A 27,009-nucleotide genomic window follows, 5' to 3' on the forward strand; every position below is an offset into this window, starting at 1 on the left:
TATCGACTGGAAAGATTTCAGTTCAGTCATTCTTCTGTAATTACAATCAGAAAACAAAAGGTTTACAGAAAATTATGTACCAAACACTACAGCATCAGTACTTACACAAGAGAATCACTTGTATTTCATTATTTCACTCTTTATTTCCCACCAATACAGATTTTAAAGGTAGTGATTCTGCAGATTGTTCAACTTTACTGACAGGTACATTCTAGCAATAAAACAAAGTCAAAACAAAACAGTTTTTCACATCTGGAAAGCTGTTTCTTCCAGTACTAAAAGGTGAACAAATGCAAAGTGCAGTGAAACAAGTGCTCATACTAATGCAGGGGTTCTCAACCTGGTCCTTCGGATCCACCCAGCCAATCAGGTTTTCGGGATAAATATGCATAAGACAGTTCTCTGAAGAAAGCCACAGCATGATAGCTGAAACGCTGGTTCTATCTACCCAGATGCAGTGAGACCCGGATAACTGCAACAATCATGCAAAAGATAGATTTGCATATAATAGAAGTGGTGCATGCAATTTTCTCTCATATATATTTATTGTGGATACTTTGAAATCAGACTGGCTTGCTGTGTCCCAAGGACAAGTTGATAATCCCTGAACTAAGGAAACCAACACAACTACAAGTCCACAAGGGAATGCTGGTCTGAGCGAGGCTCATCCGGACAGAGGAAAGCTTTTTCAACTTGAAACTTTTAAAAACATCCTTTTTACACAATTAAAAGAAAAAAAAATAATACACATTTAACATATTCTTCCTTTTTGCATGCTGACAAGAAAGAGGATCCCCCACTCAAGACTAAAATTCACTTTGTGACTATGAATGCCACACAGGTTATGGAGCCACAGTCTTCAGCAGCAAGAAAGAAGTTAGCAGAGGAACAATTAGGCTGTTTTCCAGCACTTGGACAGCTGCTCTAAACCTGTTGGTCTTTCAGCATGGTGTCTCACATATGACTTATGAAGGGCGTTCAATAATTTATCTAACTGAGTAGGAAAGAGTTTTCAAAATATTTTTATTTTTCAATATAGTCTCCTGATAGCTCCATACACTTCATCCACTTTTCCTGCAATAACTTTAACCTCTTTGAAAAGAATTCTTCAGTTTGATCACTTGAAAATTGCTGTCCATGGAGAGATTTCTTCATAACTCGAAACAGGAAATAATCCGAGGGAGCCAGGTCAGGACTGTAGGGTGGATGTTTCAACACATTGTTGTGAAGGAGCAGTATGCCTGCTGGGAGCTTTCCTCGTCTTTTCTCCTTAATTGACTCCTGCAAAGTGATCGTGTTGGCGTAACTCTCCTCGGTTATGGTTGTCTTGTGTGGTATAAACTCCACAAGCAAAAGTCTTTCATCATCCCAGAAGACACATGCCATGACGTCACCTGCAGATTTTTCTGTCTTGAACGTTTCTGGAATGCGGGATTAATTATGGTTCCACTGCATTGACTCCATTTGGACGCAGGATCTCTGTGATAGACCCAAGTCTTATCTCCAGTCACCAAACAATGAAAAAAATTCACTTGGTCTTCACAGAGCATCTCCCAGTTCTCCTGACAGCACTGAAGCCTCATGGCCTTCTGGCAATACAGCAGCATTCTTGGAACCCATCCTGCACTAACCTTGGACACGCCCAACTTTTCATAAATTATTTTTCAACTGTACCTGCCAAGGTGCCCATTTCTTCAGCTATTTGGGAAACCTTAATTCGTCTGTCTTGTAGCAGTAATTCAGTGGTCTCAAACTTGCGGCCCAGGGGCCACATGCAGCCCGCCATGTACAATTTTGAGGCCCTCAGTATGTTTATCATAATCACAAAAGTAAAATAAAACAATTTCTTGGTCATATATCTCTTTAGCTATAAATTACAATATTATTTTTAAGACTTAACCAAAAGGAAAGATTTATAAACTATAAAGAGTTTTACCTCATGCAAAATTGTCATTTCTTTAATAAGACATTAACTATTTTTTCTGAGGCCCTCCAAGTAATTACAAATCCAAAATGTGGCTCTGCAAAGAGTTTGAGACCACTGCAATAATTAGAGTGTAATAAATTTATCAGGCAATCAGATAAGTATCTGTAACTCGTGTCTAGGGCTTACACCCACTGCTAACCACTGTGTTCAAGCTTATGCAATCTTATAGGAATGATGAGACTAAAATATCTGAAACTGATTATGAAAAAATAATATATATATAGCAAGCTGTATAAAATAAACGAATTATTCACAAAATATCTCTGTAGATATGTCAACACACAGCTAGTATAGATGTATAATCACTAAGTAATTAGAAAATATGACTAATTATCACACAATATATATTTCCGTACAATTATGATTCCTGATAAGAATATAGCAGCAAATCTGATATGATTAGCTTGGCCCAATCACCAAGAGTCCTACCCAAAACAAGACTCTCTTCTAGCCCAGCAAGACTACAGAAATAAACTCCTGCCAGGTGGGGATCCAAGATGGCGTCTTGCTGTGAAGCTTGCAAGGTCTGCTTTGCTGAGGCTCTGTGGTGGTGAGCGCGTCAGTTCTCCTGCCAGAGAGATGGGCAAAAGAAAGGGGATGGCAAAAATCTGAGTCCCAGTGGGTAGCCAAGTCCTGCAGATGAAGTAAACTACCTTGGAAGATTTCAGAACTCTGACTGGACCCACGTTGGTTGTTTCTTCTGCTTAAGCGCAGCATGCATAAGCAAATGGCACTAGCAGCAATGGGATCTTGTTGAGTCCCGAGAATAGAACAGCAGAGTCTACTGTATGGAGAGCAGCGGCAGGGAAGGCTGGGAGGAAATCAGACTTCTCGTTCACTGTCCGGGAATCTCTCCCCGATAGAATTTTCTCCCCCATAGCAAGGTTCGTTGGCAAGGGTGTCCATGCTATAGACTTTGTATCCAGCTAAAACTTTGAGTGGGGTATGTGGGAGGAAAGATCCTTTTGAAAGCAGTACAGATATGAAAATTAAGAAACAGCCGTTATAACTTTAGAAGTACTTTTGGAGGCTTTACAGGAACTAAACTCCTCTTTTTTGAGAAGAGTGGATGGAATTGAAGGTGAAATGAAAAATGTTTCTGAACAAATTGCTTCTCAGTCCCAAAACTCAACTCAGCAACTAGAGAAACTCTGAAAAAGAAGGTTGAGGAATCTGGGAGAGGCATTGAGGAATCTTAACCCAACGGAAGATTGAATATTTGGAAAATCATTTAAGGAGGAATAACTTGCATTTTTAAAACTTTCCTAAGTCCCTTTTGATATTATCAGTGGACTTGGTGAGACGATACTTAAAGGCAGTCCTTAAAATACTGGATGACACCCTTCCTCCAATAGTAAAAGATCAATATGTTTCTGGGAAAGAAACGGTGGGGCCTTGGGAAGATCCGATCCGATGTTGAACTTAATTGACTTTCTTGAAACATCTCTTGAAATAGTGACCCAGAGATAAACTCTAGTTGTAACATTTGCTTTGGAACTAGATTGCAATAATGTTTTGCGATTATATTTCTGTAATATTAATCAGCAATTTATGGGGTCAAGTATTCAGATTTTTCACGATTTACCTAGAGACACACACAAGAGATGCCAGTCATTCTTGGCTTGTAGACCAAGAATGAACGTTTTGGGGGCCAATTTTGTATTGAAATTTCCTTGCATTATATTGCATGAGGGTTCGACACAACAGCTAATTGATTTTCTTGTAGCTAAAGAGGAGATCAAGGTGACTGTTTAACTTTCCAATTTGAGAGTGAATGCTGAGAGTGGGCTGAAGCTTCCAGAACAATTTTGTTTATTTCTTCATTTCTAAGTATCTTGGATCCTATTCCTTATATTGTGAACTGTTTTAGATTTTATTTAGCTGATATCTGTTGAATTGCTTTTGTTGTATTACTGAAATTTCATTATCATGGATACATTGAAGTGATTGTAAAACTGAAATGTTAGAGAAAAAAAAAAAAAAAGAAACAAACTCCTGCCTCACCATTGGGTCCAATAGATGTCAGCTCTCCAGTGACGGATTTATCTTCTTTAGGTTACATAAGTGCAGCGAACCTTAAGTCTAGTCCAGCAGATGGAGAATCCTTGTTCAGTCAGCACAAGGTCACTTCCCTTTGGTAACAGCCAATGCAAATGATTGCCAGTCCTTCGTGGTGTACTTTGTAAATCAGAGACAAAGTTCTGCAGTGTCCCAAAAATGAAGTGTCCCTAAGCTCTCAGTTGAGAGCAGACACACACAAGGGAGATCCTTTCTTATCAGTTCTTATTGTCCCCTGCACAGTCAAAGGAGTTATACAACTTTAGGTCTGAGCTCCCCCAAACCCCAAAATTGTCTAACTTAGGAAAGCATGGCAGAGTTTTTTTTTTTTTTAAGTTCAGTAAGTTTTATTGAAGTTTTACATAAAACAAAACATGAAGAAATATATAAAATGCAACGTGCACAATCAGAACCAGTCCAGCAGGGGCTTTTTGGTCACACAGAAAAATAATGAATAGTGTTCTTGTGAAAGGTCCTCGGGAGACAGCCAGACATGCCAAAATGATAACAGCACAAGGCACAGTTCATAGCAAAAGATGGGAAGCTGCCTCCTCCACATTCACATGGCAACAGAATTCCAGTGATGGTAGATGTCCTTGGTTGTGCCCACAGATCTTATGCACACATCCAGAATGCTTCAGGACAGCAAAGATGATTCTTGGCCTAAGTTTCAGGCCTGCAGTTTTCCAACAGGTAAAGCAGGAATCACCTCTATAGTCTGACAAATTTTAATCCTCGACTTTCTTGCACATTTCTGTGGAAGTTGCTTCCATAGGCTGCACAGTATGAGGGTCATCTTCAACAGACTCTCTACCTTACAAACTCCTTGCTCCAACATTTTACTTTGTAGGATGATGGGGCAGACTCACCATAAACTGCAGTCATGCATTCATGGATCTCCTTTGGCTTTTTAGCCTTCTTTTGTAAGAAATTTTATCACTGAACGATGCTCCAAATCTAGCAGTTTCTTACTTGATTCACATGAGGACTCTCCTGACACCCTGTCTCTTGGAATGTTAGACTTGCACTGAGCTGCAACTATGCATGAGTAACCTTGAGACATGTCACAACATGCACAGACTTGTTTCAACATGCTTGCTACTTTCTTTCATACTCAGGTAGATAAATGATTGACCATCCCTCATATATGTGCATATAGAGCTAATACTTCCTATTTCTTTTTCACAAAAAAAGTTATATTTGAAAGGTGGGGACTACGCCTCCCATACATGAAAAAAAGTCTAAAATGTAACATGCAGCACATCCATCCCTATTTCTTTCCCCTCAAAACTTCATGGGTTTTTTATTATTATTTAAAAAACAGCAAAATAAACTTCACACAATTTCATAGTCACCCAAAAAGGGGGACAGCATCTTGCAGAAAAAGCCTCAAATATGGTAAGCTAGATAGGGCACTCTATGAGGTGTGTTAGAGCTCTGAGCTGCAGGACCTTGATCAAGAGTCAGATCTCCAAATGGGGCATAACTCGCTCTGCAAATTCATGTGCCCCCCTTCTACTAGTACAGTACCCATAATCTCATCTTTAATAAAACACAAAATGTATAATTGTGTGTGTCTTGCTTGATACCAATAAAAATTCTGCACTTTCTGTAGTAAATTGCTGGTTCTGCCATGACTGGCTTCCAGTTCTCAGTAACAGTCATTGTGTTCAGCATAAGCTGAAGTGTCTGGTATTAGGGCCATACCCTTATCCACTGGTGCTTTATGAAGTCATTAGAACATAACTGTGGTGTCACAAAGCAGCTTCAATACCCATTTTGCAATACAGATTCCATCAAACACGTGGTCAGTCAAAGGTAAGCAAGCATTAGGTATGTATAAACTCATCCATTCCCATATATTTGCAAAGGGTTGCCAACTGGTTCCAGAATTGCATAATAGGGTTGATTCAGTCCTGGTTTTACCCAATTGAATGCAGGACTAGTAGTTCTAATGTCTCAATTACATTCTCTAAGAAAAACTAAGGCAACTAAGCCTCCACATGCCATGAGGTAAAACCAGGACTGAATCAAACATCTCAGGTCAACCTGGAGCCACCTGGCAACTCTTTGGCAAAACAGGCTTTTATGTGTAGAGAAGCTTTGTCTCCCCAGTAAAACTAATTTTTCTTGCAATCCTTTCCTTAGGCTTTATGTTGTTCAGACCTCTGCAATATTAACTCAGCTTGGATGGAATACTTTTGTGAGCTGAAAATTGGTAATATGCAGTGTCACTATTAAATTACCCCCCTTTGACCAAATAACTTGAGTGTCAGTGTTTCACGAATTTAAGTAGGCTCATAAAATTGTCCAGGAGTATAACAAACAATAAAGCAGGCACACAAGAAGTAATTTTATAACAAGTTGCCTATTTTTGGTCTACAGATTAGAGAATGACATGGGGACAAATTTTCCCCCATCCCCGCAGGAACTCATTTTCCCGTCCCATCCCCGTGAGTTCTTTTCCTGTTCCTGCCCCATTCCTGCAAGCTCTGTCCTCATCTGCATAAGTCTCAAACACTTTAAAATCATAAGTGTGCGAGGTTTGTGCGGTTAAGGCGGTGCTTACAAGAATGGAGCAGGAACAGCAACAAAACTCATGGGAACAGGATGGGGATATTGAGTTCCTGTGGGGACAGGGACAAATTTGTCCTCTTGTCATTCTGTACTAAAGGTGTTCATAAAATACTAGGGATAAACTGGCAGAAATCACAGCCATATTGTTTAGGAGTACATGTAAAAAAATGCATGTAAATTGTAGCTCTACCTAAAACATGCCTACATGCAAGTCGAATAAAAGTACATGTTGTCTTGTTATTGTATATAATTTATGTGCATTAATACCTGTGGTAATTTTTAAGAAGCCCTTCTACGAACATAAAATGTTTTTTAAAATGCTAAAAATCCTTTATAAAATTAGGAAAACTCAGAGTTACATGACAGTACAGCTCACTTACTGAACACAATGGCTCATCCATTCTTAATTTCATCATTAGCAGTTGACCTATGTATATTCTATATGTACAATACACATCAAACATGGCATTCATCAATAATACTGAATATTATTTTGAATGGATGACAGAAACCTGCTTTTATTACTGCCTGACCCATTAAGACTGCTGAGAATGTAACACCCAAGAACAGAACGCTTCCACTCACTATTTTAGTCTTGCACAGAAGTAATCAGCAGCTATTGAAAATATACCTTCTGTGTAACATCTTAGAAAACCCTGTGCAGTTCTGTAAAACTGGTGCCAAAGAATTGCATGAATTTCAGCAGTCTGTATTTCCTAAGCTGGAAAGTGAATAACAGATTCTCCATTTCTCAGCAGCTAAGATCATAAAAGCTAGCAAGAATACACAATACTGCAAATTCAAAAGGTTATTCAAAACAAAAAAAAAGTTATTCCAAGTAAAACCAGATCAATAAGATTTGGCATGGATTATGCAAATGAAACTGATTCCTTAGTGTTTCTACTGATTGGTGCTTCCTTTGCTTAGGTCCCAGGAGAGTCAAGTAATTACCTCTCCTAGTCTTGCTCTGTTCACTTTTTAGGACACCAAGTGGTTAAATTCACAAAATCACATTTCCATCCTTGTAACAGTCACTTTCAGCCTAATCTAATTTTCTAAAATCCTGCATATAAAAAAGTTTTCCTCATGTTCATATATATGCATATGCACATATCTAACATTTTTTCTGTGGTCCTGTCACCTGGGACATCTCTTGCATCTGAGCCTGATTATAAAGACTTGGTCTTCCTGGGATGAGGTTTGGCTATTTATCGGATGTGAGCCATGTCCTCAAGAAAAGGTGTTTTCATGCAACCAGTGCAAAGCTGGTCCATCCACAGGGGAGCCTCGTGCTGCAGTGGTGTCCGGCGGGGAAAGAAAGTATAACTCAAGTCGTAATTTAGCAGGCAGCTGATAGATGCCATGTACAGGTCAGAAAAACGGCACAGTCGACGAGAAAAGTAAGTTGGGTTGTGGCAAGTGCGGAAGATGCTACCAAACTGAGGATTGAACAGGTTTTTTGTCATAGCCCTAGTTTGGGGAAAAAATGAAAAACAAAAGAAACGTTACCAACTGAAACTAAATATAATGGCTTGAAGATTAGAAAGATGAGAGTCCATTCTGTTTTGCTTTTCAACTTTAATTCCCCTTCCTGGTAAAATCAAGACTAAGTGCATTAGCATACATTGTGATGGTACAGCCATACTGTAAACACTAAACAGAAACAACATCAACAAGTGATATTAATTCCATAAGAGAAAAAAACATTTATTGAGAACCCACCTTGCTGGGAAAGTAAAGCCAAGTTGCCTTCCTGTCAGTATTTTCTGAAGACAGTGGTTCACCATTTTTATAACAAATGATCCCTTGGCACCCTGTGGAAGAAAGTTTTCTGGAAAAGGGAAGGTTTTTACTGTACCTGCATAGGACCTTTCCTGCATCATGGTAGCTCTGCGGCTTCTTTCATTTCCCATTTTAGCAAAGCTTATAGAAAACAAAGGTACTTACCTGTAGCAAATGTTCTCCAAGGACAACAGGATACTCATGTTCACAACTGGGAAAGGTTTCTCTTTGGAGGTTTCTTCTTTGGGACCTCTCCCTCTGGGACCTCACTGATTAAATCCCAGCTAGGATATTTTGTTCTTCTTTCTAGACGAGTCCTGCCCCTCTGCTTCAGCTGGACTGCATCATTCTCCCAATGTGCCTCAGCACTGAGCTGCAGAGGCTCAGTGCCTTCTGTGATCTGGAGTCCACTTTCTCTTGGACTAGCTCCCCCTACTGCCCAAAGGTACATGTGCAGCAATGGTAAGGGAGAATCACTGATCCCCTCGCAAATCCACAGGGGATTTTTACTTGTTTGAGCCCTGTAGAGTACTCCGAAGTATATGGAGAATATACCTGCACCCGAATCTTGGGGTGGGACCACCTCTAAGTCAGAGATTCTAACAACCTCTGAGTTGTTGCTGTGACCTTGCTTGCTTTCTCTGGATACCCCACCAGGGAGTCCACCAACCAGTCCGTCAAAGGTTGGATGAATTTGAGTTGTAACTGCTCTGAATGATCAATCAAGATCTGTGCCCAGAGCCATCCCCTTATTTTCAGGGGAATTTCTCTGGACCCAGCGTCATTGTGCTTTCCCGAAGATTGAAGTAGGATGAACTGGTGGTTTGGCTCTGCCTGGGATCTGAGCATCACCATCTGGATCCCTGGTTCCGAGAGGTGGCTCCTGCTGAGGACTGCCAAAAGCACCTGGAGCCAAGAAAATTAGACTGCCCGGAGTCACTAGAGGTTCGTAGTCTGCTGCCAGGTAGAGAGGTTGGCCGATGATCTGCCAAGCTGGTCATGCGATCGTCCAGTCCCATTCAGAACAACATTTGACCCTTGAAAGGAAGTCTGCTGAGGGACCTCCAACCCACTGCCTGATCCGGGAGAAATTGAAGCCGAAACTTGGCTCATGACTCTGATGATGTCATAGAGAGCATCGGCTACATAATCCACTTCATCCAATAGAACAAGGCTGGCCCTCTGCCAGCTCAAGACTATGCACCCTAGTATGACGGGAGTGTCACAAAGAAGCTACTGCAGCTACTTTGATTCACAAGACTAGTGCTTCGAATTGCTTATTAAGAATCACATCCACTTTGCAGTCTACATAACCTGTAATACCATACCTCCTGCACTTTGTCAGGGATGTGCACTTGGTAACCTACGTTACCAAGGAATCTACCTTGAATTGAATGAACAACTGCTGTGTGTCATCAGATACAGCCGAGGCTTTGTCATGGCTATTGAGCATCTCAATGCTCAGGGATCAATACAAATATACCAAGTTGCCAGGAAATGCATAAGACTGCGCTCTGCTCAATTCAGAGCAGGGAACATAAGTAACCTGCTGGGAAGCCAAAATGACCTCCTGCAAAGAATAAGTAATACATCTAACAGAGCTGAGAGTCTCAACAGTCAGCTAACAGTTGGGGTGTCCCCTTGATAGAGGGCCACCACTGTATCTGGCGTACATGCACCTGCAGTTTCCAACAGGTAGGGCTCGCTATGACAGTAGGGCACAGCAAGAGATCCTTCATCCTCTGAGACTCTCTTGGAAAGGCCCACCAGAACCTGGCCAACCTCTGAATTTGAGACAGATGTGCCCTGGGAGTCCCAACCCTCTCATGCGCCTCCTGGTGCATTGCCAGACTCTCCCTTTGGATTTCAGCTATCTGGAAAGGCTCTCCACACCAACCTGACAAATTCTAGAGAAAATCCCTTCTCAGCTTGCGTCTCTTGGGCTCCATGGCCTCTGTGCCCCTATGTTTAGGATGACCGTCATTCTGGGGCTCTTGAGGAAATTTAACACCAATGGACTGCCTGGCCATTTCTTGGCCCTAGAAAGCAAAGGGAAGTCTAAGTTGACTGCCCCCAATCTCATTCATGTGTTGCATAGCATGTGGTGCAAGAGCGCCACACCTGGCATTAATGAGGGTTAAAAGAGACTGAGGACTCCATTCCTGCCAGTTTAGAAGCAAAATGAGGTGATTTGAAGCTTCTATATAACTTTAAAAAAATAATTGGGACATCCAAGATGGCCACCACAGCAGCGTTTTTACGACATAAAACGGCACCAAAATGCTTAAACAAAAAGAAAATACTAGCACAAAAGGAGGGGAGGTGAAACACGGATAGCAATCTGCGAGACCCTGCTGACCCTCCTATGGATGCCTAGCAGCCTGCGCTCAAGCTCCTTCAATGCAGTAGGCGAGCAATACTACAAGGGGAACAGCCCCCAAGCTCCAAAAAGGCTTCTGCATATTGGCCAACTGGTACCACAAGGGACTGGCTGCAGACCTCAGTCTGCTTCTTCTCCACACAGGGCTGAAACCTTGACTAGGGATGCTCTTTCACTGAAATCAATCAAAAAACCATGAAAAAGACAAAAAAAAAATAAAAATAAGCACAGATCAGAAATACTTTCCGGCTCGCATATAGAAGGAAATACTGAAAAGGGCAGCAGAGCCCTCTGGTGAAAGAGGAGGGCTTAAAAACTGGATTTGATTCCTTCTGCATGGCTTGCGAGCACTGAGATTACCTGCTCGTCCAGAATTATGCACCTATTGCACTAGAAAAATGTACTTATCTTACCAATTCAGTAGTTTTTTCATTATAGGCCTTCAGGACGTAGGCTAATCAAAACTTTGTGAAGAGCTCATAAAATTGACTAAGGAGCTAAAAGGAGAAAAGCAGTTTTTGTTAAAGGCCAGGATGAAAAATAAATGTGAAATCTTAAGATGCTGCACAGTCTGCTGGAAACATGTTTGACTGTGCTGGAAAAAAGAAAATTGAATGAAGCTGTAGGGCTGCCAGAACACAGTAAAGTGCAGTCCATATCTTGTCAAGACTCGTTTTTTACCAGAAAGTTCTAGGATGTAACTCTATTTGGTACAACATGTGTTCTTGTATAACTTGTGAACCTGCTTATCCTAAGAGAAACTGTAAATTCTGTTTCACTCCAGGACTGGAAAGAAATTGTTCTTGAATTCCCATCCTCCTTAGGTGAAACACCATCATCATCCTTAACAAATGCCCCACACCACAAACAGAACTCCTAATACCTCAGTTCTTGTCGTTCTTTCATCCAGTCTTGAAGGACTTGCTGGGATTCAGGATCCCGAAACACCTAGAAGACAGGAACCAATCAGTGAAAGGTAATACCTATGATTTCAGACATGGACTACCTGCATGGGACTAAATGAAACAGACTATATCTCATCTCTGTGCAGAAAGTAGTAAATAAAACAAAGGTAAAAGCAGTATAATGTTAAAAAAAAAATGTGCAAAAAAACCAGTGATCTAGTAGAAGCAGGTGAATGCATAAGAATTGGAGAGATCCCATAGAATAGTTTATATTAAGTATTTGCTGTTTTAATATATTTGTCTGTTATAAGTTATGTATATTTGATGGAATTCACCTAGAAATGTTGATGGAGCAGAATATAAATGTTTATGAATACAGAAATAGTTAAGTTATGGTGTGCACATATATTTCTGCATTCTTGAGACCACTCTTCCAATACCTGCATGCGCTCCAGTAGACCAGTCAGCGCTTGCAGCCACGTCAATGCCTGTGAGTACTGCTCTGTGTTCACAATCTTTGTCTCTGTTTCCAACTCAGGCACAATGGCGCCAGTCCTCCACCCATGACGCAGCATAAGATCCTGGTGGAAAAAGGTGGTAAGGAGATGAGATGTCAGTTTTGGCAGTTTGGCTTCCCAGTGCTCAAAAGGGGATAGTGTGTGTGTGTGGATACTTACTGCCAGGTCACTGTAGAGGTGGTCTCCAAAATATAGCACCTTAGAACCACGCCAGCCTGTCAGCCGCAGGAAGTCAAACAAATTCCCCTGTAGTATATAGGAGAAGGAAATAGAATTAACTATACTAGGAAATTTTTTGGAAACTATTCCAGATTTCTGGGATTACTACTACTACTAATTTCTACAGTACTACTAGAAGTACACAGCACTGTACATATTATATGGAGGTACCTGTCCCTAGAGGGCTCACAATCTAAGTTTTGTTTTGTACCTGTTTCTCAGTCTCCTTCCACAAAAACCTTCCCCATCATTAAGGGATGGCAGCAATAACTGTCCCCATGTAAATAAAATATTTCACACCAATTCTCTAGACCAGGGTGGGCAACCAGCAGCCCACCATTGAATTTTATGTGGCCTGAAAGACCAAATACATACAGAAAACATAATTCACCATAGTAATGGCTATTTTAAATACTGTATTTTACAAATATTTTCAGACTAGCCACTCTAGCCATTTGTTTCCATCTGTGAGGGGAGTCTATAGGAAATTACCCCCTTAACAACACACCCTCACAGTCACAGAATCACCTTAAAAGGTGGGCTAGAGAGCAAGGAAGAGATGACTTAGCAATGACTTCAATGTTGGCTCGGTGAATGTCTTTATCAAGCCATGTCTTACTGTTTTTTTTCAAAAATTAGTAAAGTCTGCTTTGTTTGACAAATTTATCACATAATTAGGCTTTTTAACATTGTAATTATTTTACTACTTTTAATCCTGGTTTCTTTTTAAATCTTATGACATGTATGTACTTTGCTGATTGTTCAGTTTCTTACAGTGTAAACTGCTTAGAACTCTTGGATAATGGCGGTATAGAAGAATAAATTTATTATTATTATTAAAAGAAGAGCAGGAAGAGTGTAGCCAAAGCAAGATAAAACTATAAGCCTAGATCAGTGTTTCAACTTCTTCAAGCCAAGTACCCCCTAAATCTAATAAATATCAACCGAGTACCCCTGCCCAAGCTCCACCCCAGACCCCACTCCCATAATAACAGTACGGTGATGGGACTAAATCGCGCGAGACAACGGCGCGCCAACAACTGAGCGCAGACAACTGAGTGCAAGGTTGACGGCGCGCCAAAGAAAAGCACTATTTTAAAGGGCTCCCACTTTACTTAACAGACATTGCGCTGGTGTTGTGGGGGGTTTGGGGGGTTGTAACCCCCCACATTATACTTAGAACTGAACTTTTTCCCTAAAAAACAGGCAAAAAGTTCAGTTTCAAGTATAATGAGGGGGGTTACAACCCCCCAAACCCCCCACAATGCCAGCACGATGTCTGTTAAGTAAAATAGGGGGGTTCCCCACCAACACCCCCCGTCGGAACCCTTTAAAATAGTGCTTTTCTTCGGCGCGCCATCAACCTTGCGCTCAGTTGTCGGAGCGCCGTTGTCTCGCGCGATTTTGTCTATGAACCTAACAGTACTAATTGTAATGCAATTTCTTCCATCCATTTTTCATATACACACAATATAATCTTATTAATACATAATGGTAACCACAAAATTAAAAAAATACAAAGCACACTGTACGCACAGAAAATGTTAATTATCACTTATATTCAGGTTTTTTTTTTCAAAGAGATCAAGGCAGATGACTTTAATCTGAATGTTAGGAATCAGATACATACGGGCTAGAGAGTCAAATGTTACCAATGTGAACTTAAATAGTTGACCCCCAGCTACTCAGACCATGTCTCTCCCAACATTTAAAAACAGAAGTTGTCCCAGGCTAAAATAACAGATTATCACATACAGATGATAAAAAAGGAAAGCTAGAAATCAAGAGTTCTTCTCAGTGTCCCATACTTTCTATATGTAGTATAGTTGGGAAGTATCCTTACTCGAAGATTTAGAATTCTTGGGAAGCCAGAGAAAGTGTTGTAAGTGAACAGGTCCAATCAGCTCCTGATCAACAGATACCCAGAATTTGTGGGAATGGTTTTGAAGCCATTCAATGACAGCTCATGCCTGGGCTACCTTGTAAAATCAACCCAACCTGCCTTTAGAGCATTTCATATTGATCATAGCTCTAGAAAGCTTATCTGATTTTTTTTTCTTCAACAGATCATGTACCCTGTCACAAAACAAGATCTTCAAAGAAAATCTAGGCTTATGTTTGTGAAGAGAAACATAAAATATTTTGGGACTACTAAAGGGAATACTGGAAAAGGTAGAGAATTCTGGATCAAACATTCATTTTTTATCATAGCAATGCAAGAACTAGGAAAAGAGTAGGGCCTCTCCATTTTGCCAGGTTCCACTTTAATTCTCCCAAGAACTTCAGGTAATTTGTGTCAAAAAGCCTAGTTTTCTGGGCAGTTAGGCACACCCCAATTGTGAAAGAATATAAAGAGAGATCATAATAAACAAATATAAATAAATGGTCAAGTCCCAGGCATTGCCCTATCTCTCCTGCCGCGGGTCACGGCAGTTCGGGTAGAGGAGTGATGGCATCGCGGTAGGGGAGATGAGGCATCTCTCCTGCCACGATACATCACTCCCCCACACACAATATTGGGACAAGAGGGAGCCCAAGCCCTCTTGCCCTGTGGCACCGACCCCCCTCCCCCCGATTACATTCAGGGCAAGAGGGAGCCCAAGCCCTCCTGGCCTCTCTCCCCCACCCCCCTACATGATCGGGCAGGAGGGAGCCCAACCCCTCCTGCCCAGGCGGACCCCCTACCCCCCACCCCCCACTACAATACGGGCAGGAGGGATTCCAGGCCTTCCTGCCCTCGACACAAACCCCCCAACGACTGCCCCCTCGAACCCCCGATCGGCCCCCCCACTGACCCATGACCCCCCAACGACCCCACGACCCCCAATACCTGTAAAATGTTAGCCGGACGGACAGGTGCTAAACCCGCCCGTCTGGCAGGCCAGCGGCTGCAGAATGGGGGGGGGGCGATCGGGGGTTCGGTCGTTGGGGGGGAAGGTTGTGTTGAGGGCAGGAGGGCCTGGGATCCCTCCTGCCCGTATTGTAGTGGGGGTGGGGGTAGGGGATCCGCCTGGGCAGGAGGGGTTGGGCTCCCTCCTGCCCGATCGTGTAGGGGGGTGGGGGACGAGAGGCCAGGAGGGCTTGTTCTCCCTCCTGGCCTGATGGTAATCGGGGAGTGCCATGGGTGCCCAGGGCAAGAAGATGTCGTCGGGGAACGTCAGGGTGCCACGGGGCAAGAGGGCTTGGGCTCCCTCTTGCCTCGATGTCATGGGAGGGGGTTGGTGTGGATTCTGTAACTGGTGTTGTTTTTGACAGACACCGGTTACAGAATCCAGCTTTTAGGTGAAGGACTGGCTCCTCCTTCGCCTAAAAGCCCTTGTGTTGGACGTTTGGGGCTTAGGTATTTTTTTGGTTCATTATGGGGTATAAATGTAGACGTCATGGGGGTCTGGGCTTTTAAACAGCTGAATGTAGAGGCAGGCCATTATAAAAAAAAAACCTCAATTTGGATGTTTTTTTAAAATTATGGACATTTTCCCTGCTTCTACTTTCAACGTTTTAAGGCCTTAGGCCAAAAGGGGACTTAGACTTTTTTTTTTATTATGCCCCTCTATTTGTATAAGTGTTGACTGAAGTAAGATTTTTTACTATATAGGTAGATTTTGGATCTGAAAAAAATCTAAAATTTTTTTGAATGAAGTTAATTCTCCTGCTGAAATTGTGAAGTTACTTTATATTAATGTCTAGAAGATAGAAGGCTGGATAATATATATGGACATGTTTAGGTTTTTTTCTGTTTCATATATTTATTAGCATAACTGCAAAATACAATACAAAACCAAATTAAACTCCAAAATCCAAACCAGAGTATCACATACAGGTAACTATCTGGATATGTTTTTAAGTTTAAAACTTCTATCTATGGTTAACTAGTCCTTTGGCACCTCACCACCACCACCACCCACTTTATATGAACAAGTCTGCCCTGCCTGCTTCCATTTAACTAGCAAAATTCAAATAGAATCAAAGGTTTCCACAAGAGAAATGAAACAGAAAAGCAACAAAAATTGTGGATGTACCAATTTAATAAGAGTCCAAAAACATAAACGCAATCCACAAAGGATATAAATAGTCACAAGTGACCCATAGCAAAAAAACAAATATAATATAAAATTACAAGTGATCCAACAAGGGATGTGTTTCAGCAAAACTAAAAATGCCTTCCACAGGGGTCTTAATGGGACCTTGGCTCTCATATATAAAAAAATAGATGAGTCACAAATTATCCAAGTAGTTAAAAGGCTGCAATCAGGCAGCACAAACACAAACTTCCACTGTTGAGTGCTGTCATGTGAGAGTCAAGTGGGAGATTTGGAAAAATTCATGGAGGAAAAGTCCATAGTTATTAAGACATAGGGGAAGTCTCTGCTTGCCCTGGATCGGTAGCATGGAATACTACTACTAGTGACCCGGATTGGCCACCGTGAGAACGGGCTACTGGGCTTGATGGACCATTGGTATGACCCAGTAAGGCTATTCTTGTGTTCTTATGAATAGAACTCCCTCCAAAAAGTGGGAGAAGCAGTTTCAACAGCTACAGTATGCATACACTGACTCATTGTAACATGGTGATTAAGAAATTGCACCTAACTGCCTGCCCTCTCTCATCAACTGTCCTGATCACAAAGACAGAAAAAGTGCGCACACATATATATATCAACACATGAATAGACACAAACATGTGCAAACCCCCCTCCAAAAAAAAACAAAAACCAAACAAACAAACCCACATGCATTTACTGTATATGCAGAGGGGTTGCAAAGAATTCAATGAGCTATGTTTTGCATGCTTTTCTTACTTGGTAAAATGTGAATATCACAAGAGACTGTTCCAGCAGCAGTGTGGGAAGAAGTCTGTATCACAGAATATGGACTAGCCAAACATTAGATTTTTTAAAGGAAATTGGACTGTCTTAAGTTTGAGTTGTCTTGTAATGTATGAAGTAGAAATCTGGTTAACTCCAAAGGTGGAAAAACGCAACTTTCCTTGGGCAGTGGAATGAGATAGCCATATCCCAATCCACCTTTTACCTTTTGAAGGTTGGTTGGTCGGTCAGATCAACCTCCAAACAAAAGGTATTCTATCACCCCTTTTTACATTATATTAACAAAATACCTAATTATACTATCAATGCTTAATAAAGGAGCCAGCCTATCATATGGTGACATTTAAAAGTTATAAAAGTGCCTTAGGAATCTAACAAATCTAGCAGTTTATGCACAAACATTTGCATTTTACAAGAGTAATTTTGACCAAGTGCTTCTGGTAGCTCCAGGAAGAAAGAGGGAAGGCAAGAGCCTTTGTAGATTTTCTGCCTGAATGCCCGATTTGCTTCTACAACTGCAGAAAAATTGCGGACTTATTATGTTTTGGTTTTGGCAGAAAACTATAATTATTCCAAGGAAATCTCCCAGCCACTGCCAGCACTCAAAATGAATCCTTTTTGGAGAGGTATAAAAGATAGAGGTTTCACAGAGAACTAGACAATAGGACTGACAAAATCTGGCAAGCTCTCAGCAAAATATTTTATATGAGCTAGGAAATGGTTATGTCTCACCCCACCTCTATGGGAAAGCTAAAATAAATGTTGTCAAAAGACATGCTTACATAGCTTTCTCAATAGAGATTATACTACATCTGACATTCCACAGTACACCCTCTTTCTGCCTGTTGACACAGGCCTCCTCTCCCCCTGAAAAGGAATGCTGTATTACTGCCCTCCCTAAATCAATATCCTGCTGGATCATAGATGCAGAAGATAAGACAGCTGCATAACTTCTTTGACCTCTAATAGCCCAACTCTCCAAGGCATCTTAGCTACTGTCACAGGAGTTGGACAGAATTCAGAACAGTGTCAATGTACCACTGACAGACCTTATGGGGGACCCTGACAGTTTCTATTGGCAGAGGCATGCACAACAATCATTAACATTTCTGCAGCCAGCAAGCACACAGACTACTTACTGCTTTCTACCCAGCAGGAATGCTCCTGCCATATACATCAAAACACAGAATTAAGGAATCAGATATCAGAAGCTGGGAATTCTCAGTTACATCTAGACCAGCGGTCTCAAACTCACGGCCCGCCAGGTATTATTTTGTGGCCCACGGTCTGTACTAGTGCTATTTATACTAGTGCTGCCTGCTTTTTGTAGCATCCTCTGGCTACCCCCTGGCATCCTGCTCTTACCTTCAGATAATTACTGCAGCCTGCAGAGAGGATCGCCAGTGCTGTAGCGATCCTTGCAGGCTGTCATCGTCCTCAGCAGCACGTTCCCTTTGCCACGATCCTGCTTCTAACGTCAGAGGAGGGGTGGGACCGCGGCAGAGAGAATGTGCTGCGGAGGCCAATGGCAGCCTGCAAGGACTGCTACAGCACCGGCGAACCTCTCTGCAGGCTGCAGTAATTAGCGGAAACTAAGACCGCGAGGGAAGGGGGAAGCTGGAGGATGCTGCAAAGAAGGGTGAACATGCAGGCCTTTGGGGGGCAGGCCTTCAGGGGAGGGGGGCCCTGGTGTAGAAGTACATGGAATGAGGGAAGGGAGAAGGGGTACTGCAGGGCAGGAGGAGGAGGGAAGGGGTACTGCTGGACAGGGGGGAGGTAAAAGGAAGGGAGAAGAGGTGCTGCTGGACCTGGCTGAAAGGGAGGGAAAGGAAAGGTGGTACACACTGGAAGGGAGGGTGAGATGGTGCATGGGGGAGAGTATTTTGGGTTGGGGTGGGAAGGAGGGATGCCACTCGAGGGAAGAGGCAAGGACAGAGAGAGAATGCATGCAGGAGGCAGAAAGTATTGGACTCATGGAGAGGGCGAGATGGATGGGGAAGACAGAAAGGAGAAAAGGAGAAATGTTACATTGGAAAAGGGGGAGAGGGCAGAGAGTGAAAAGTTGGACTTATGGAGGGAGAGAGAGATATATTGGTTGGGGGAGGGAAGGAGAAGCGTGCAGGAGGAAGAGAGAAAAAATGTTGGACTGGTGGAAAGGAGGGAGAAATGTTGGACTGGAAGGGGGGCCAGAAAGGAGGAAGGAAAGGGAGATGGACTGCAGGGGGAAGAAAGGAGGAAGGGAAAGAGAAATGTTACACTGGGTGGGAAGGAATATCTAGCCAAGTCAAGAGCCGTCAAAGCAGCAGTTAGGGAGGCCAAATTCCGCATGGAGGAGTCTCTAGCAAAGAACATCCAGAAAGGAGATAAATCTTTCTTCAGGTATATCAGTGACAGAAATAAGAACTCGGGCGGGATGGTACGTCTCAGAAAACCAGACGGAGACTATGTGGAGACGGACTCGGAAAAAGCCCAATTGTTAAATAAATACTTCTGCTCAGTCTTCACTCGCGAGGCGCCGGGAATCGTCCCTCAGCCACAGACAAGGGTTAAATCAGTTGACCCATTTAGTAATTTCAAGTTTACACCCAGCAGCATCTACTGCGAGCTGTCAAAAATCAAGGTCAACAAGGCAATGGGGCCTGACAACCTACACCCTAGGGTGCTCAGGGAGTTGGGTGATGTCTTGGCGGAACCGCTATCCGCGCTCTTCAATCTCTCCCTTAGTACAGGTAACGTCCCGATGGACTGGAAGACGGCTAACGTCATTCCACTCCACAAGAAAGGCTCCAGGATGGAGATGGCAAATTACAGACCAGTGAGTCTCACATCAATAGTGAGCAAACTAATGGAAACCCTAATCAAATGCCAATTGGATAAGATCATGGACGAGGAGAATCTACAGGATCCCCACCAACATGGATTTACTAAAGGGAGATCCTGCCAATCCAACCTGATCAGCTTCTTTGACTGGGTGACGAGGAAGCTGGATGCTGGCGAGTCCCTGGACATCGTCTACCTGGATTTCAGCAAAGCATTTGATAGCGTACCACACTGCAGGTTGCTGAGCAAGATGAGTTCTTTAGGCTTGGGCGACACATTGACCAAATGGGTTGGGAACTGGCTTGGAGGTAGGCTTCAGAGGGTAGTGGTGAATGGCACCCCCTCCGAAATGTCAGAGGTTATAAGTGGAGTGCCACAGGGCTCCGTCCTGGGCCCGATCTTGTTCAACATCTATATAAGAGACTTGACAGAAGGGCTCCGAGGTAGAATAACATTATTCGCCGATGATGCCAAACTAAGCAATGTAGTGAGCAAAAGCACAACAGACAAAAATTCAATGGCAGACGATATGATGCATGACCTACTTCTACTGGAGCGCTGGTCTAGGTCCTGGCAACTCAGTTTCAATGCCAAAAAATGCAAAGTCATGCACCTGGGAAACCGAAATCCATGCAAGATTTATACCCTAAATGGTGAGATCCTGACAAGAACTGAAGCAGAAAGAGACTTAGGGGTGACTGTCAGGGAAGACATGAAGTCTGCAAACCAAGTGGAGCAAACTTCTTCCAAAGCAAGGCAAATCATAGGTTGCATACGCAGGAGTTTCGTCAGCCGTAAACCTGAAGTCATTATGCCACTGTATAGATCCATGGTGAGACCGCACCTGGAGTACTGTGTGCAATTCTGGAGGCCGCATTACCGCAAGGATGTGCTGAGACTGGAATCGGTCCAGAAAATGGCCACCAGGATGGTCTCGGGACTCAAGGAGCTCCCATACGAGGAGCGGTTAGGGAAGTTGCAGCTCTACTCACTCGAGGAACATAGAGAGAGGGGAGATATGATCAAGACATTCAAGTATCTCACGGGCCGCATCGAGGTGGAGGAAGATATCTTCTTTTTCAAGGGTCCCGCAGCGTATCCGTGGAAAGTCAGGGGCGGGAAACTGCACGGTGACACTAGGAAGTTCTTCTTCACTGAAAAGGTGGTTGATCGCTGGAATAGTCTTCCACTTCAGGTTATTGAGGCCAGCAGCGTGCCAGATTTTAAGGCCAGATGGGATAGACATGTGAGATCTATCCGCAAAGATAGATAGGGAGGGTCATTAGAGTGGGCAGACTTGATGGGCCGTGGCCCTTATCTGCCGCCTACTTCTATGTTTCTATGGAAAGAGGGAGAGAAGGAGAGAGAGAGAGATAGGAAGGGAAGACACGGAAAAGTAGATTTTGAGAAAAAAGCAAAAAAAATGGAAAAACTGAATGTTAAGTAAATGCCAAAGATGGATGCAAGGCAGAAAGTGAAGACGGAGAGAAAAACAGTCAATGGACAAGAAGGCCCTGGAAGTTAAAAACACAGAAAAATCAAGTCACCAGACAACAAAGGTAGGGAAAATGATTTTATTTTCAATATAGTGATTGAAATGTGTCAGTTCTGAGAAAGGAAAGATGTTAAACTTAAACTGTGAGGGCAGCAGAAAAAATAGCTGGCACTGTCATCTTGAAATAGGGACATTGGATCATCTGTTGTTTTATTGTCCTTTAATACTTAATTTTTGGAAATCGATATGGGGACAGATTAATATCATATTGGAGTCATCGATTCCGTTGACTTATGATGTAGTTATATGTGGGACGTTATTAAATCTTGAACCCCCTTTGGACTGATATAAAGTGTTCCTTATTATGACCGGGATAGCCGCAGATGATCACTCGCAATTGGAAAAATTATGATTGCCTTAATTTTCCTTTCTGGTGGGCAAATTTATGCTTATGCTATAGGTATGAAAAGATGAATGCTGATATGTTAGGGCATAGTAATGCATTTAAAATTGGTGTGGGGCCTCTTGAAGTCTTATCACTTCATCATAATTGTCTCTTATTTTTACTTTTAGTGATACACATCCAGGGTAGGGTGGGAGGTTGGGTGGGGAGGGTTATTTCTTTGTTGTATTCTTTGTTTATAGATACATGCATAAGTAATAGTAGGGGGGATTATTATTTATGTAATTTTATTGATTGAAAATAAGTACTTACTGTTATGGCTACTGGATGTATAGTGTTCTGCACTTTTTACTGATTTGAAAATTAATAAAGATTAATTTTAAAAAAAGAAAAAAATAGTTAGTCTTATTAAAGAAATGACAATTTTATAAATCTTTCAAAGTTATTCACCTGTAGCAGGTGTTCTTCTAGTACAGCAGGCATATATTCTCACATCTGGGTGATGAGTCAGTGTTCCCTCTAAGCTGAGCGCATGAGCAATCGCTCACTATTTTCAGTGGCGTCGCTCATACGTTATCTCCTGTCACTCACTCGAGGGCGGGCGGAGGTGAGAGGAAGCGGCAGCGGCCTTAGGGGTATTTTAAAGTTGAAAGATGCAGCGGCGTCTCCTCTCAAGATCCCCGACTGCATCGGACTTCCGACGCAGAGGGGGATTCGTGAGAGGAGTCGCTGCCACTTCTTCAGTGGTGTACAAAGTGGGGGTGCGGTCTGCCCCGGCTGTGCACCCCTCCTAAGGCTGCAATCGGAGAGGAAGTTCGTGCCAGCCAATCGCTGCCTGGCTGGGCGGAACTTCCTCTCCGACAGCAGAATTGACGTCGGGGGAAGCAGAGAGAGCTTGGGGCAGCCGCGGCGGTGGCTTTGGGGCTTGTTTCCCCCGATGGTTACGGCGGTGGCTTTGGGGCCTGTTTCCCCCGATGGTGGCAGCAGTGGCTTTGTGGAGGGTAGAGAGAGAGAAAGAAAGAAAGAAAGGGGGCAGGCAAGGAGACAGAAGGGAAACAGAAAAAAAGAAAGGGGGCATCAAGAGAGAAAAAAGAAAGAAAGGGCAGGGAGAGAGGAAGAAAAAGTTGGGGGAGGGAATGAGGTCTGGAGTAGAGGAAGCATACAGGCTGAAAGAAGGGAAGAAAGATTGGATGCACAGTCAGAAGATGAAAGTGCAACCAGAGACTCATGAAATCACCAGACAAGGTAGGAAAAATGATTTTATTTTAAATTTAGTGATCAAAATGTGTCTGAATTTATATATGCTGTCTATATTTTGCACTATGGCCCCCTTTTACTAAACCGCAATAGTGTTTTTTAGCGCAGGGAGCCTATGAGCGTCGAGAGCAGCGCTGGGCATTTAGCGCAGTTCCCTGCACTAAAAACTGCTATTGTGGTTTAATAAAAAGGAAGGGGGGTATATTTGTCTATTTTTGTATGGTTGTTACTGAGGTGACAATGCATAGAGTCATCTGCCTTGACCTCTTTGAAAAAAACCCAGAATAGGAATGATAATTAACATTTTCTCAGCGTATAGTGTGCTTTGTGTTTTTTAATTTTATTGTTGGTAGATCATTTGACTTGGTCATTTTAAAGTAGCTCGCAAGCCCAAAAAGTTTGGGCACCCCTGAGCTAGAGCTAACTAACCCCTCCCCCCTTTTACAAAACTGTGGAGCGTTTTTTAGCGCCAGCCGTGGTGGTAGCAGCTCTGATAATCAGAATTCTATGAGCGTCAGAGCTGTTACCACCGTGGCTAAAATCCACACTACAGTTTTGTAAAAGGGGGAGGGGTTAGTTTGTGATGACATATTCCATACTAGGCGAAGGTGTTTTCTGTGTGTTCGAAAGACATGGTTTTCTGTTAGGATTGATCTGTGCTGGTCTGGCTTGTTTAGTTTTACAATGGGTGTATTGATGTACTGCTCACTGCAATATGTAAGATGCTGCCTTTTCCTAGGTACTCATGTGTGACGTGTGGCTTGTTACTAAAAATCATGTTTTTCGTACAGATGGGGGGTGCCAAAAAATGATGGGCCCTGGGTACGCCACTGTATGTAAAGATACCAGAAAGCTGGCGAAGCAAAAACTTTAAGTAAATTTTTATTCTTCTAAGTTTTGAGTATTTAACCCTCCCACAATCTCACGGGCACTCGTTTTCAAGTTTATTGAGATTTTGATTTAAACGCGATATCAAATATTTTCAATGCGTATAACAAAAATAAATTTGGGGAAATAAATAAAACCATTTGAACAATAAACATACAAACATATTCATAGATGATTAAAAATACATAAGGAGTACAAGGATAAACAACATTTGTTTAAAAATGCGTCCTCCGCGCCTGCTCATAAATTTGTGGAATATGTAACTTGTCGCTCATGCATATTTTTTTTTGCACACACCTCATCAATCCTTAGAGGGAACATTGGTGATGACATCCATGGATGTCCAGCATGGACAGCATGGACAGTCAAAAGTGTACACTCTCTTACATTTTAAGGACTGCCCTCCCGATGTTGGCTCATGGGACCTACAGTTCAGTACAATAGCTAAGAAGTCAACTAGGGGAAATGAGTGGGTTGTGAGAGTATATGCCTGCTGTCCTTGAAGAACATCTGCTACAGGTGAGTAACTTTGCTTTCTCCCAAGTACAAGCAGGCAATAAATTCTCATACATGGGACTTCCAAACTGCCAGGATCATGCCTTTGGGAAGAGGGCTCTAGTTAACCAATATGAGCCTGGCAAAACTCAAAGGGTTTGAGGGAAAGTTGGCATCTAGGAACTGCTTGCCCAAACCAACTAACCCTTCTAGAATGATTCTCTAAACAGTAAAGGGAAGTGAATGTATGGATTCAACTGTCCCTTCTAGAATAATTATCTAATCAATAAAGAGAAGTGAATGTATGGATTGAGAACCATGTGGCTGGTTTACAAATGCCCTCAAAAAGTGTGGAACGAAGATGAGCTACTAAAGTCGCCATAGCTCAAACTTTACGAGCAGCAACAAGGCCTTCAAATGGCAGTCCAGCCTGAGCATATGCAAAGGAGATACAGTCCACTAGCTATGTGAAGATGGTTCTCTTGGTGACAGGAGTTCCAAGATTGTTAGAATCAAATGATACAAAAAAAGTTTTCTGCTGCCTGGTGCGATCCATATTCCAAGCTAGTGCACATTTACAGTCCAATATATGAAGAACTGACTCACCAGGGTGAGAATGTGGTCTCGGTGTGCAGCGGTAAAGGCTATGAGGAAGATTACTTTCCATGTCAGGTGCCTGACAGAATTCGTCGAGAGAGATTCAAAGGGAGACTTCATGAGAATGGATAGAGCCACATTGAGGTCCGAGGCAATTGCAAGAGACTTGAGAGAAAGTTTGGTATGATAGAGGCCTTTCATGAATCTGGAAACTAAGGGATGCATAGATAAAGGAAGTTCTATTTCACACAGCGAGTGGTGGATGCTTGGAATGCTCTTCCGGAGGAGGTTGTGACGGAAACCTCCATTATGGGATTCAAGTGCAAGTTGGATGCACACCTCCTTGCAAATCACATTGAGGGATACTGGTAAATAAGGTCTTCATCAGGGAACACCTATGTCTCCATCAGGGAACACCTAGATTGGCCTCCGCGTGTGCGGGTCGCCGGACTAGATGGACCAAAGGTCTGATTCGGTGAAGGCATTTCTTATGTTCTTATGTTGTCTAATGGTGAATGAAAGATGCTGATAGCACTGAGGTGCACACGTACTGAAGTAGTTTTGAGTCCTGAATTGGAAAGGTGGAGGAGATAATCCAGTACTGATAGTAAAGGACAAGTGATCAGATCTAACAAGCGGAGATCGCACCAGACAGAGAAGCAAGTCCATTTAAAACAATAGCATTGGTGTGTGGAAGTTTTCTGGAAGTTTCAATAATAGCCGACACTGGCATCAACAGGGTGAAAGTGTCTAGTCACTGGGAGAAAGATACCATGTTGTGAGTGCTAATTAGAGAATGACACAGGGAAAAATTTGTCCCCGTCACCGCGACCACTGTCCCCGCTCCCATCCCCACAACCACTGTCCCCGTTCCCGCGACTACTATCCCCGCAGCATCCATACAAGCCTCAGTACTGCAATATTTAGCTCATTCCTTCCTTATAAATCAAAGTTCTGGCTTCTGAACAAAGAAATATTCAGCTGGCAGGGCTTTGTTTAAAAATTTTTATCAACACAACTAATATACTACTTTATCCTAAAGCAAAAAAAAAAGAAAAGAAATAAGACATTTTCTTTTCTACCTTTGTTGTCTAGTTTCTGTTTTTCTCATCTTCTCATTCAATTCCTTCCATCCACTGTCTATCTTCTCTCTGCATCTTCCATTTGCTCTGTTACTGTGCCTCTCCCTTCACCCCCTCCCCAATTGGTCTGGCACCCAACTTCTTCCCTCCGCTCCCCCCATAATCTGGCATCTCTGTCTTTTTCCCTTCCAGCGTCTTCTCTCCACTCTCTGTTCCCCACTTCCCTTCAGCATCTTCCTCCCACTCTGTCATCCCCATTTCCCTTCAGCGCCTTCTCCCCACTCTGTCATCCCCATTTCCCTTCAGCATCTTCTTCCCACTCTGTCATCCCCATTTCTCTTCTCCCCACCACCACCCTTCCCTCTCCCCACCTCACCGCCCTTCAGCACCCCTTGGTGGCCCAAAAATCTCCCTCTCTCTTGGATCTGAAATAATTTAAATTTGAATCTTCTCTTAGGTAGTTTGGTATGGAGTTCCAGAGGGAGGGAGCAGTAACTGAAAAGATGTTCTTGAAGATAGATGTGGCCAGCAGCCTTGTCAAACAAGACTCCTGGGTACTCTAGGGACTGAGTCGGCGTCAAATTCCTTTTCCGGTAATTTACATTCCAACCCAGATCCTCCAGGACTCAGATCACCTGATCCATTGTACGCCAACCCTTGAACAACAAGGGAGCTCTTATCAGCCAGTCATCCAGGTAGAGATGCACTTTCAGCTCCATC

The 27,009-nt window shown here is 42.7% G+C and overlaps 1 protein-coding gene across 1 annotated transcript in view; it reads right to left on the minus strand.

Annotated features, from left to right (window-relative positions):
* Positions 1-6,589: 6,589 nt before the first annotated feature.
* Positions 6,590-27,009, minus strand: part of NT5DC2 (5'-nucleotidase domain containing 2) — a 137,886-nt gene continuing 117,466 nt past the window's right edge. The window contains exons 11-14 of the mRNA XM_033922266.1: positions 12,367-12,453; positions 12,130-12,270; positions 11,668-11,732; positions 6,590-8,092 (exon numbers count right to left, since the gene is read on the minus strand). Of these exons, the coding sequence (XP_033778157.1) occupies positions 7,831-8,092; positions 11,668-11,732; positions 12,130-12,270; positions 12,367-12,453 (555 nt within the window). The 3' untranslated portion in view covers positions 6,590-7,830. The remainder of the gene's footprint in view (positions 8,093-11,667; positions 11,733-12,129; positions 12,271-12,366; positions 12,454-27,009) is intronic.

The sequence above is a fragment of the Geotrypetes seraphini genome, chromosome 1, assembly GCF_902459505.1.
Source record: "Geotrypetes seraphini chromosome 1, aGeoSer1.1, whole genome shotgun sequence".
Taxonomy (NCBI): domain Eukaryota; kingdom Metazoa; phylum Chordata; class Amphibia; order Gymnophiona; family Dermophiidae; genus Geotrypetes; species Geotrypetes seraphini.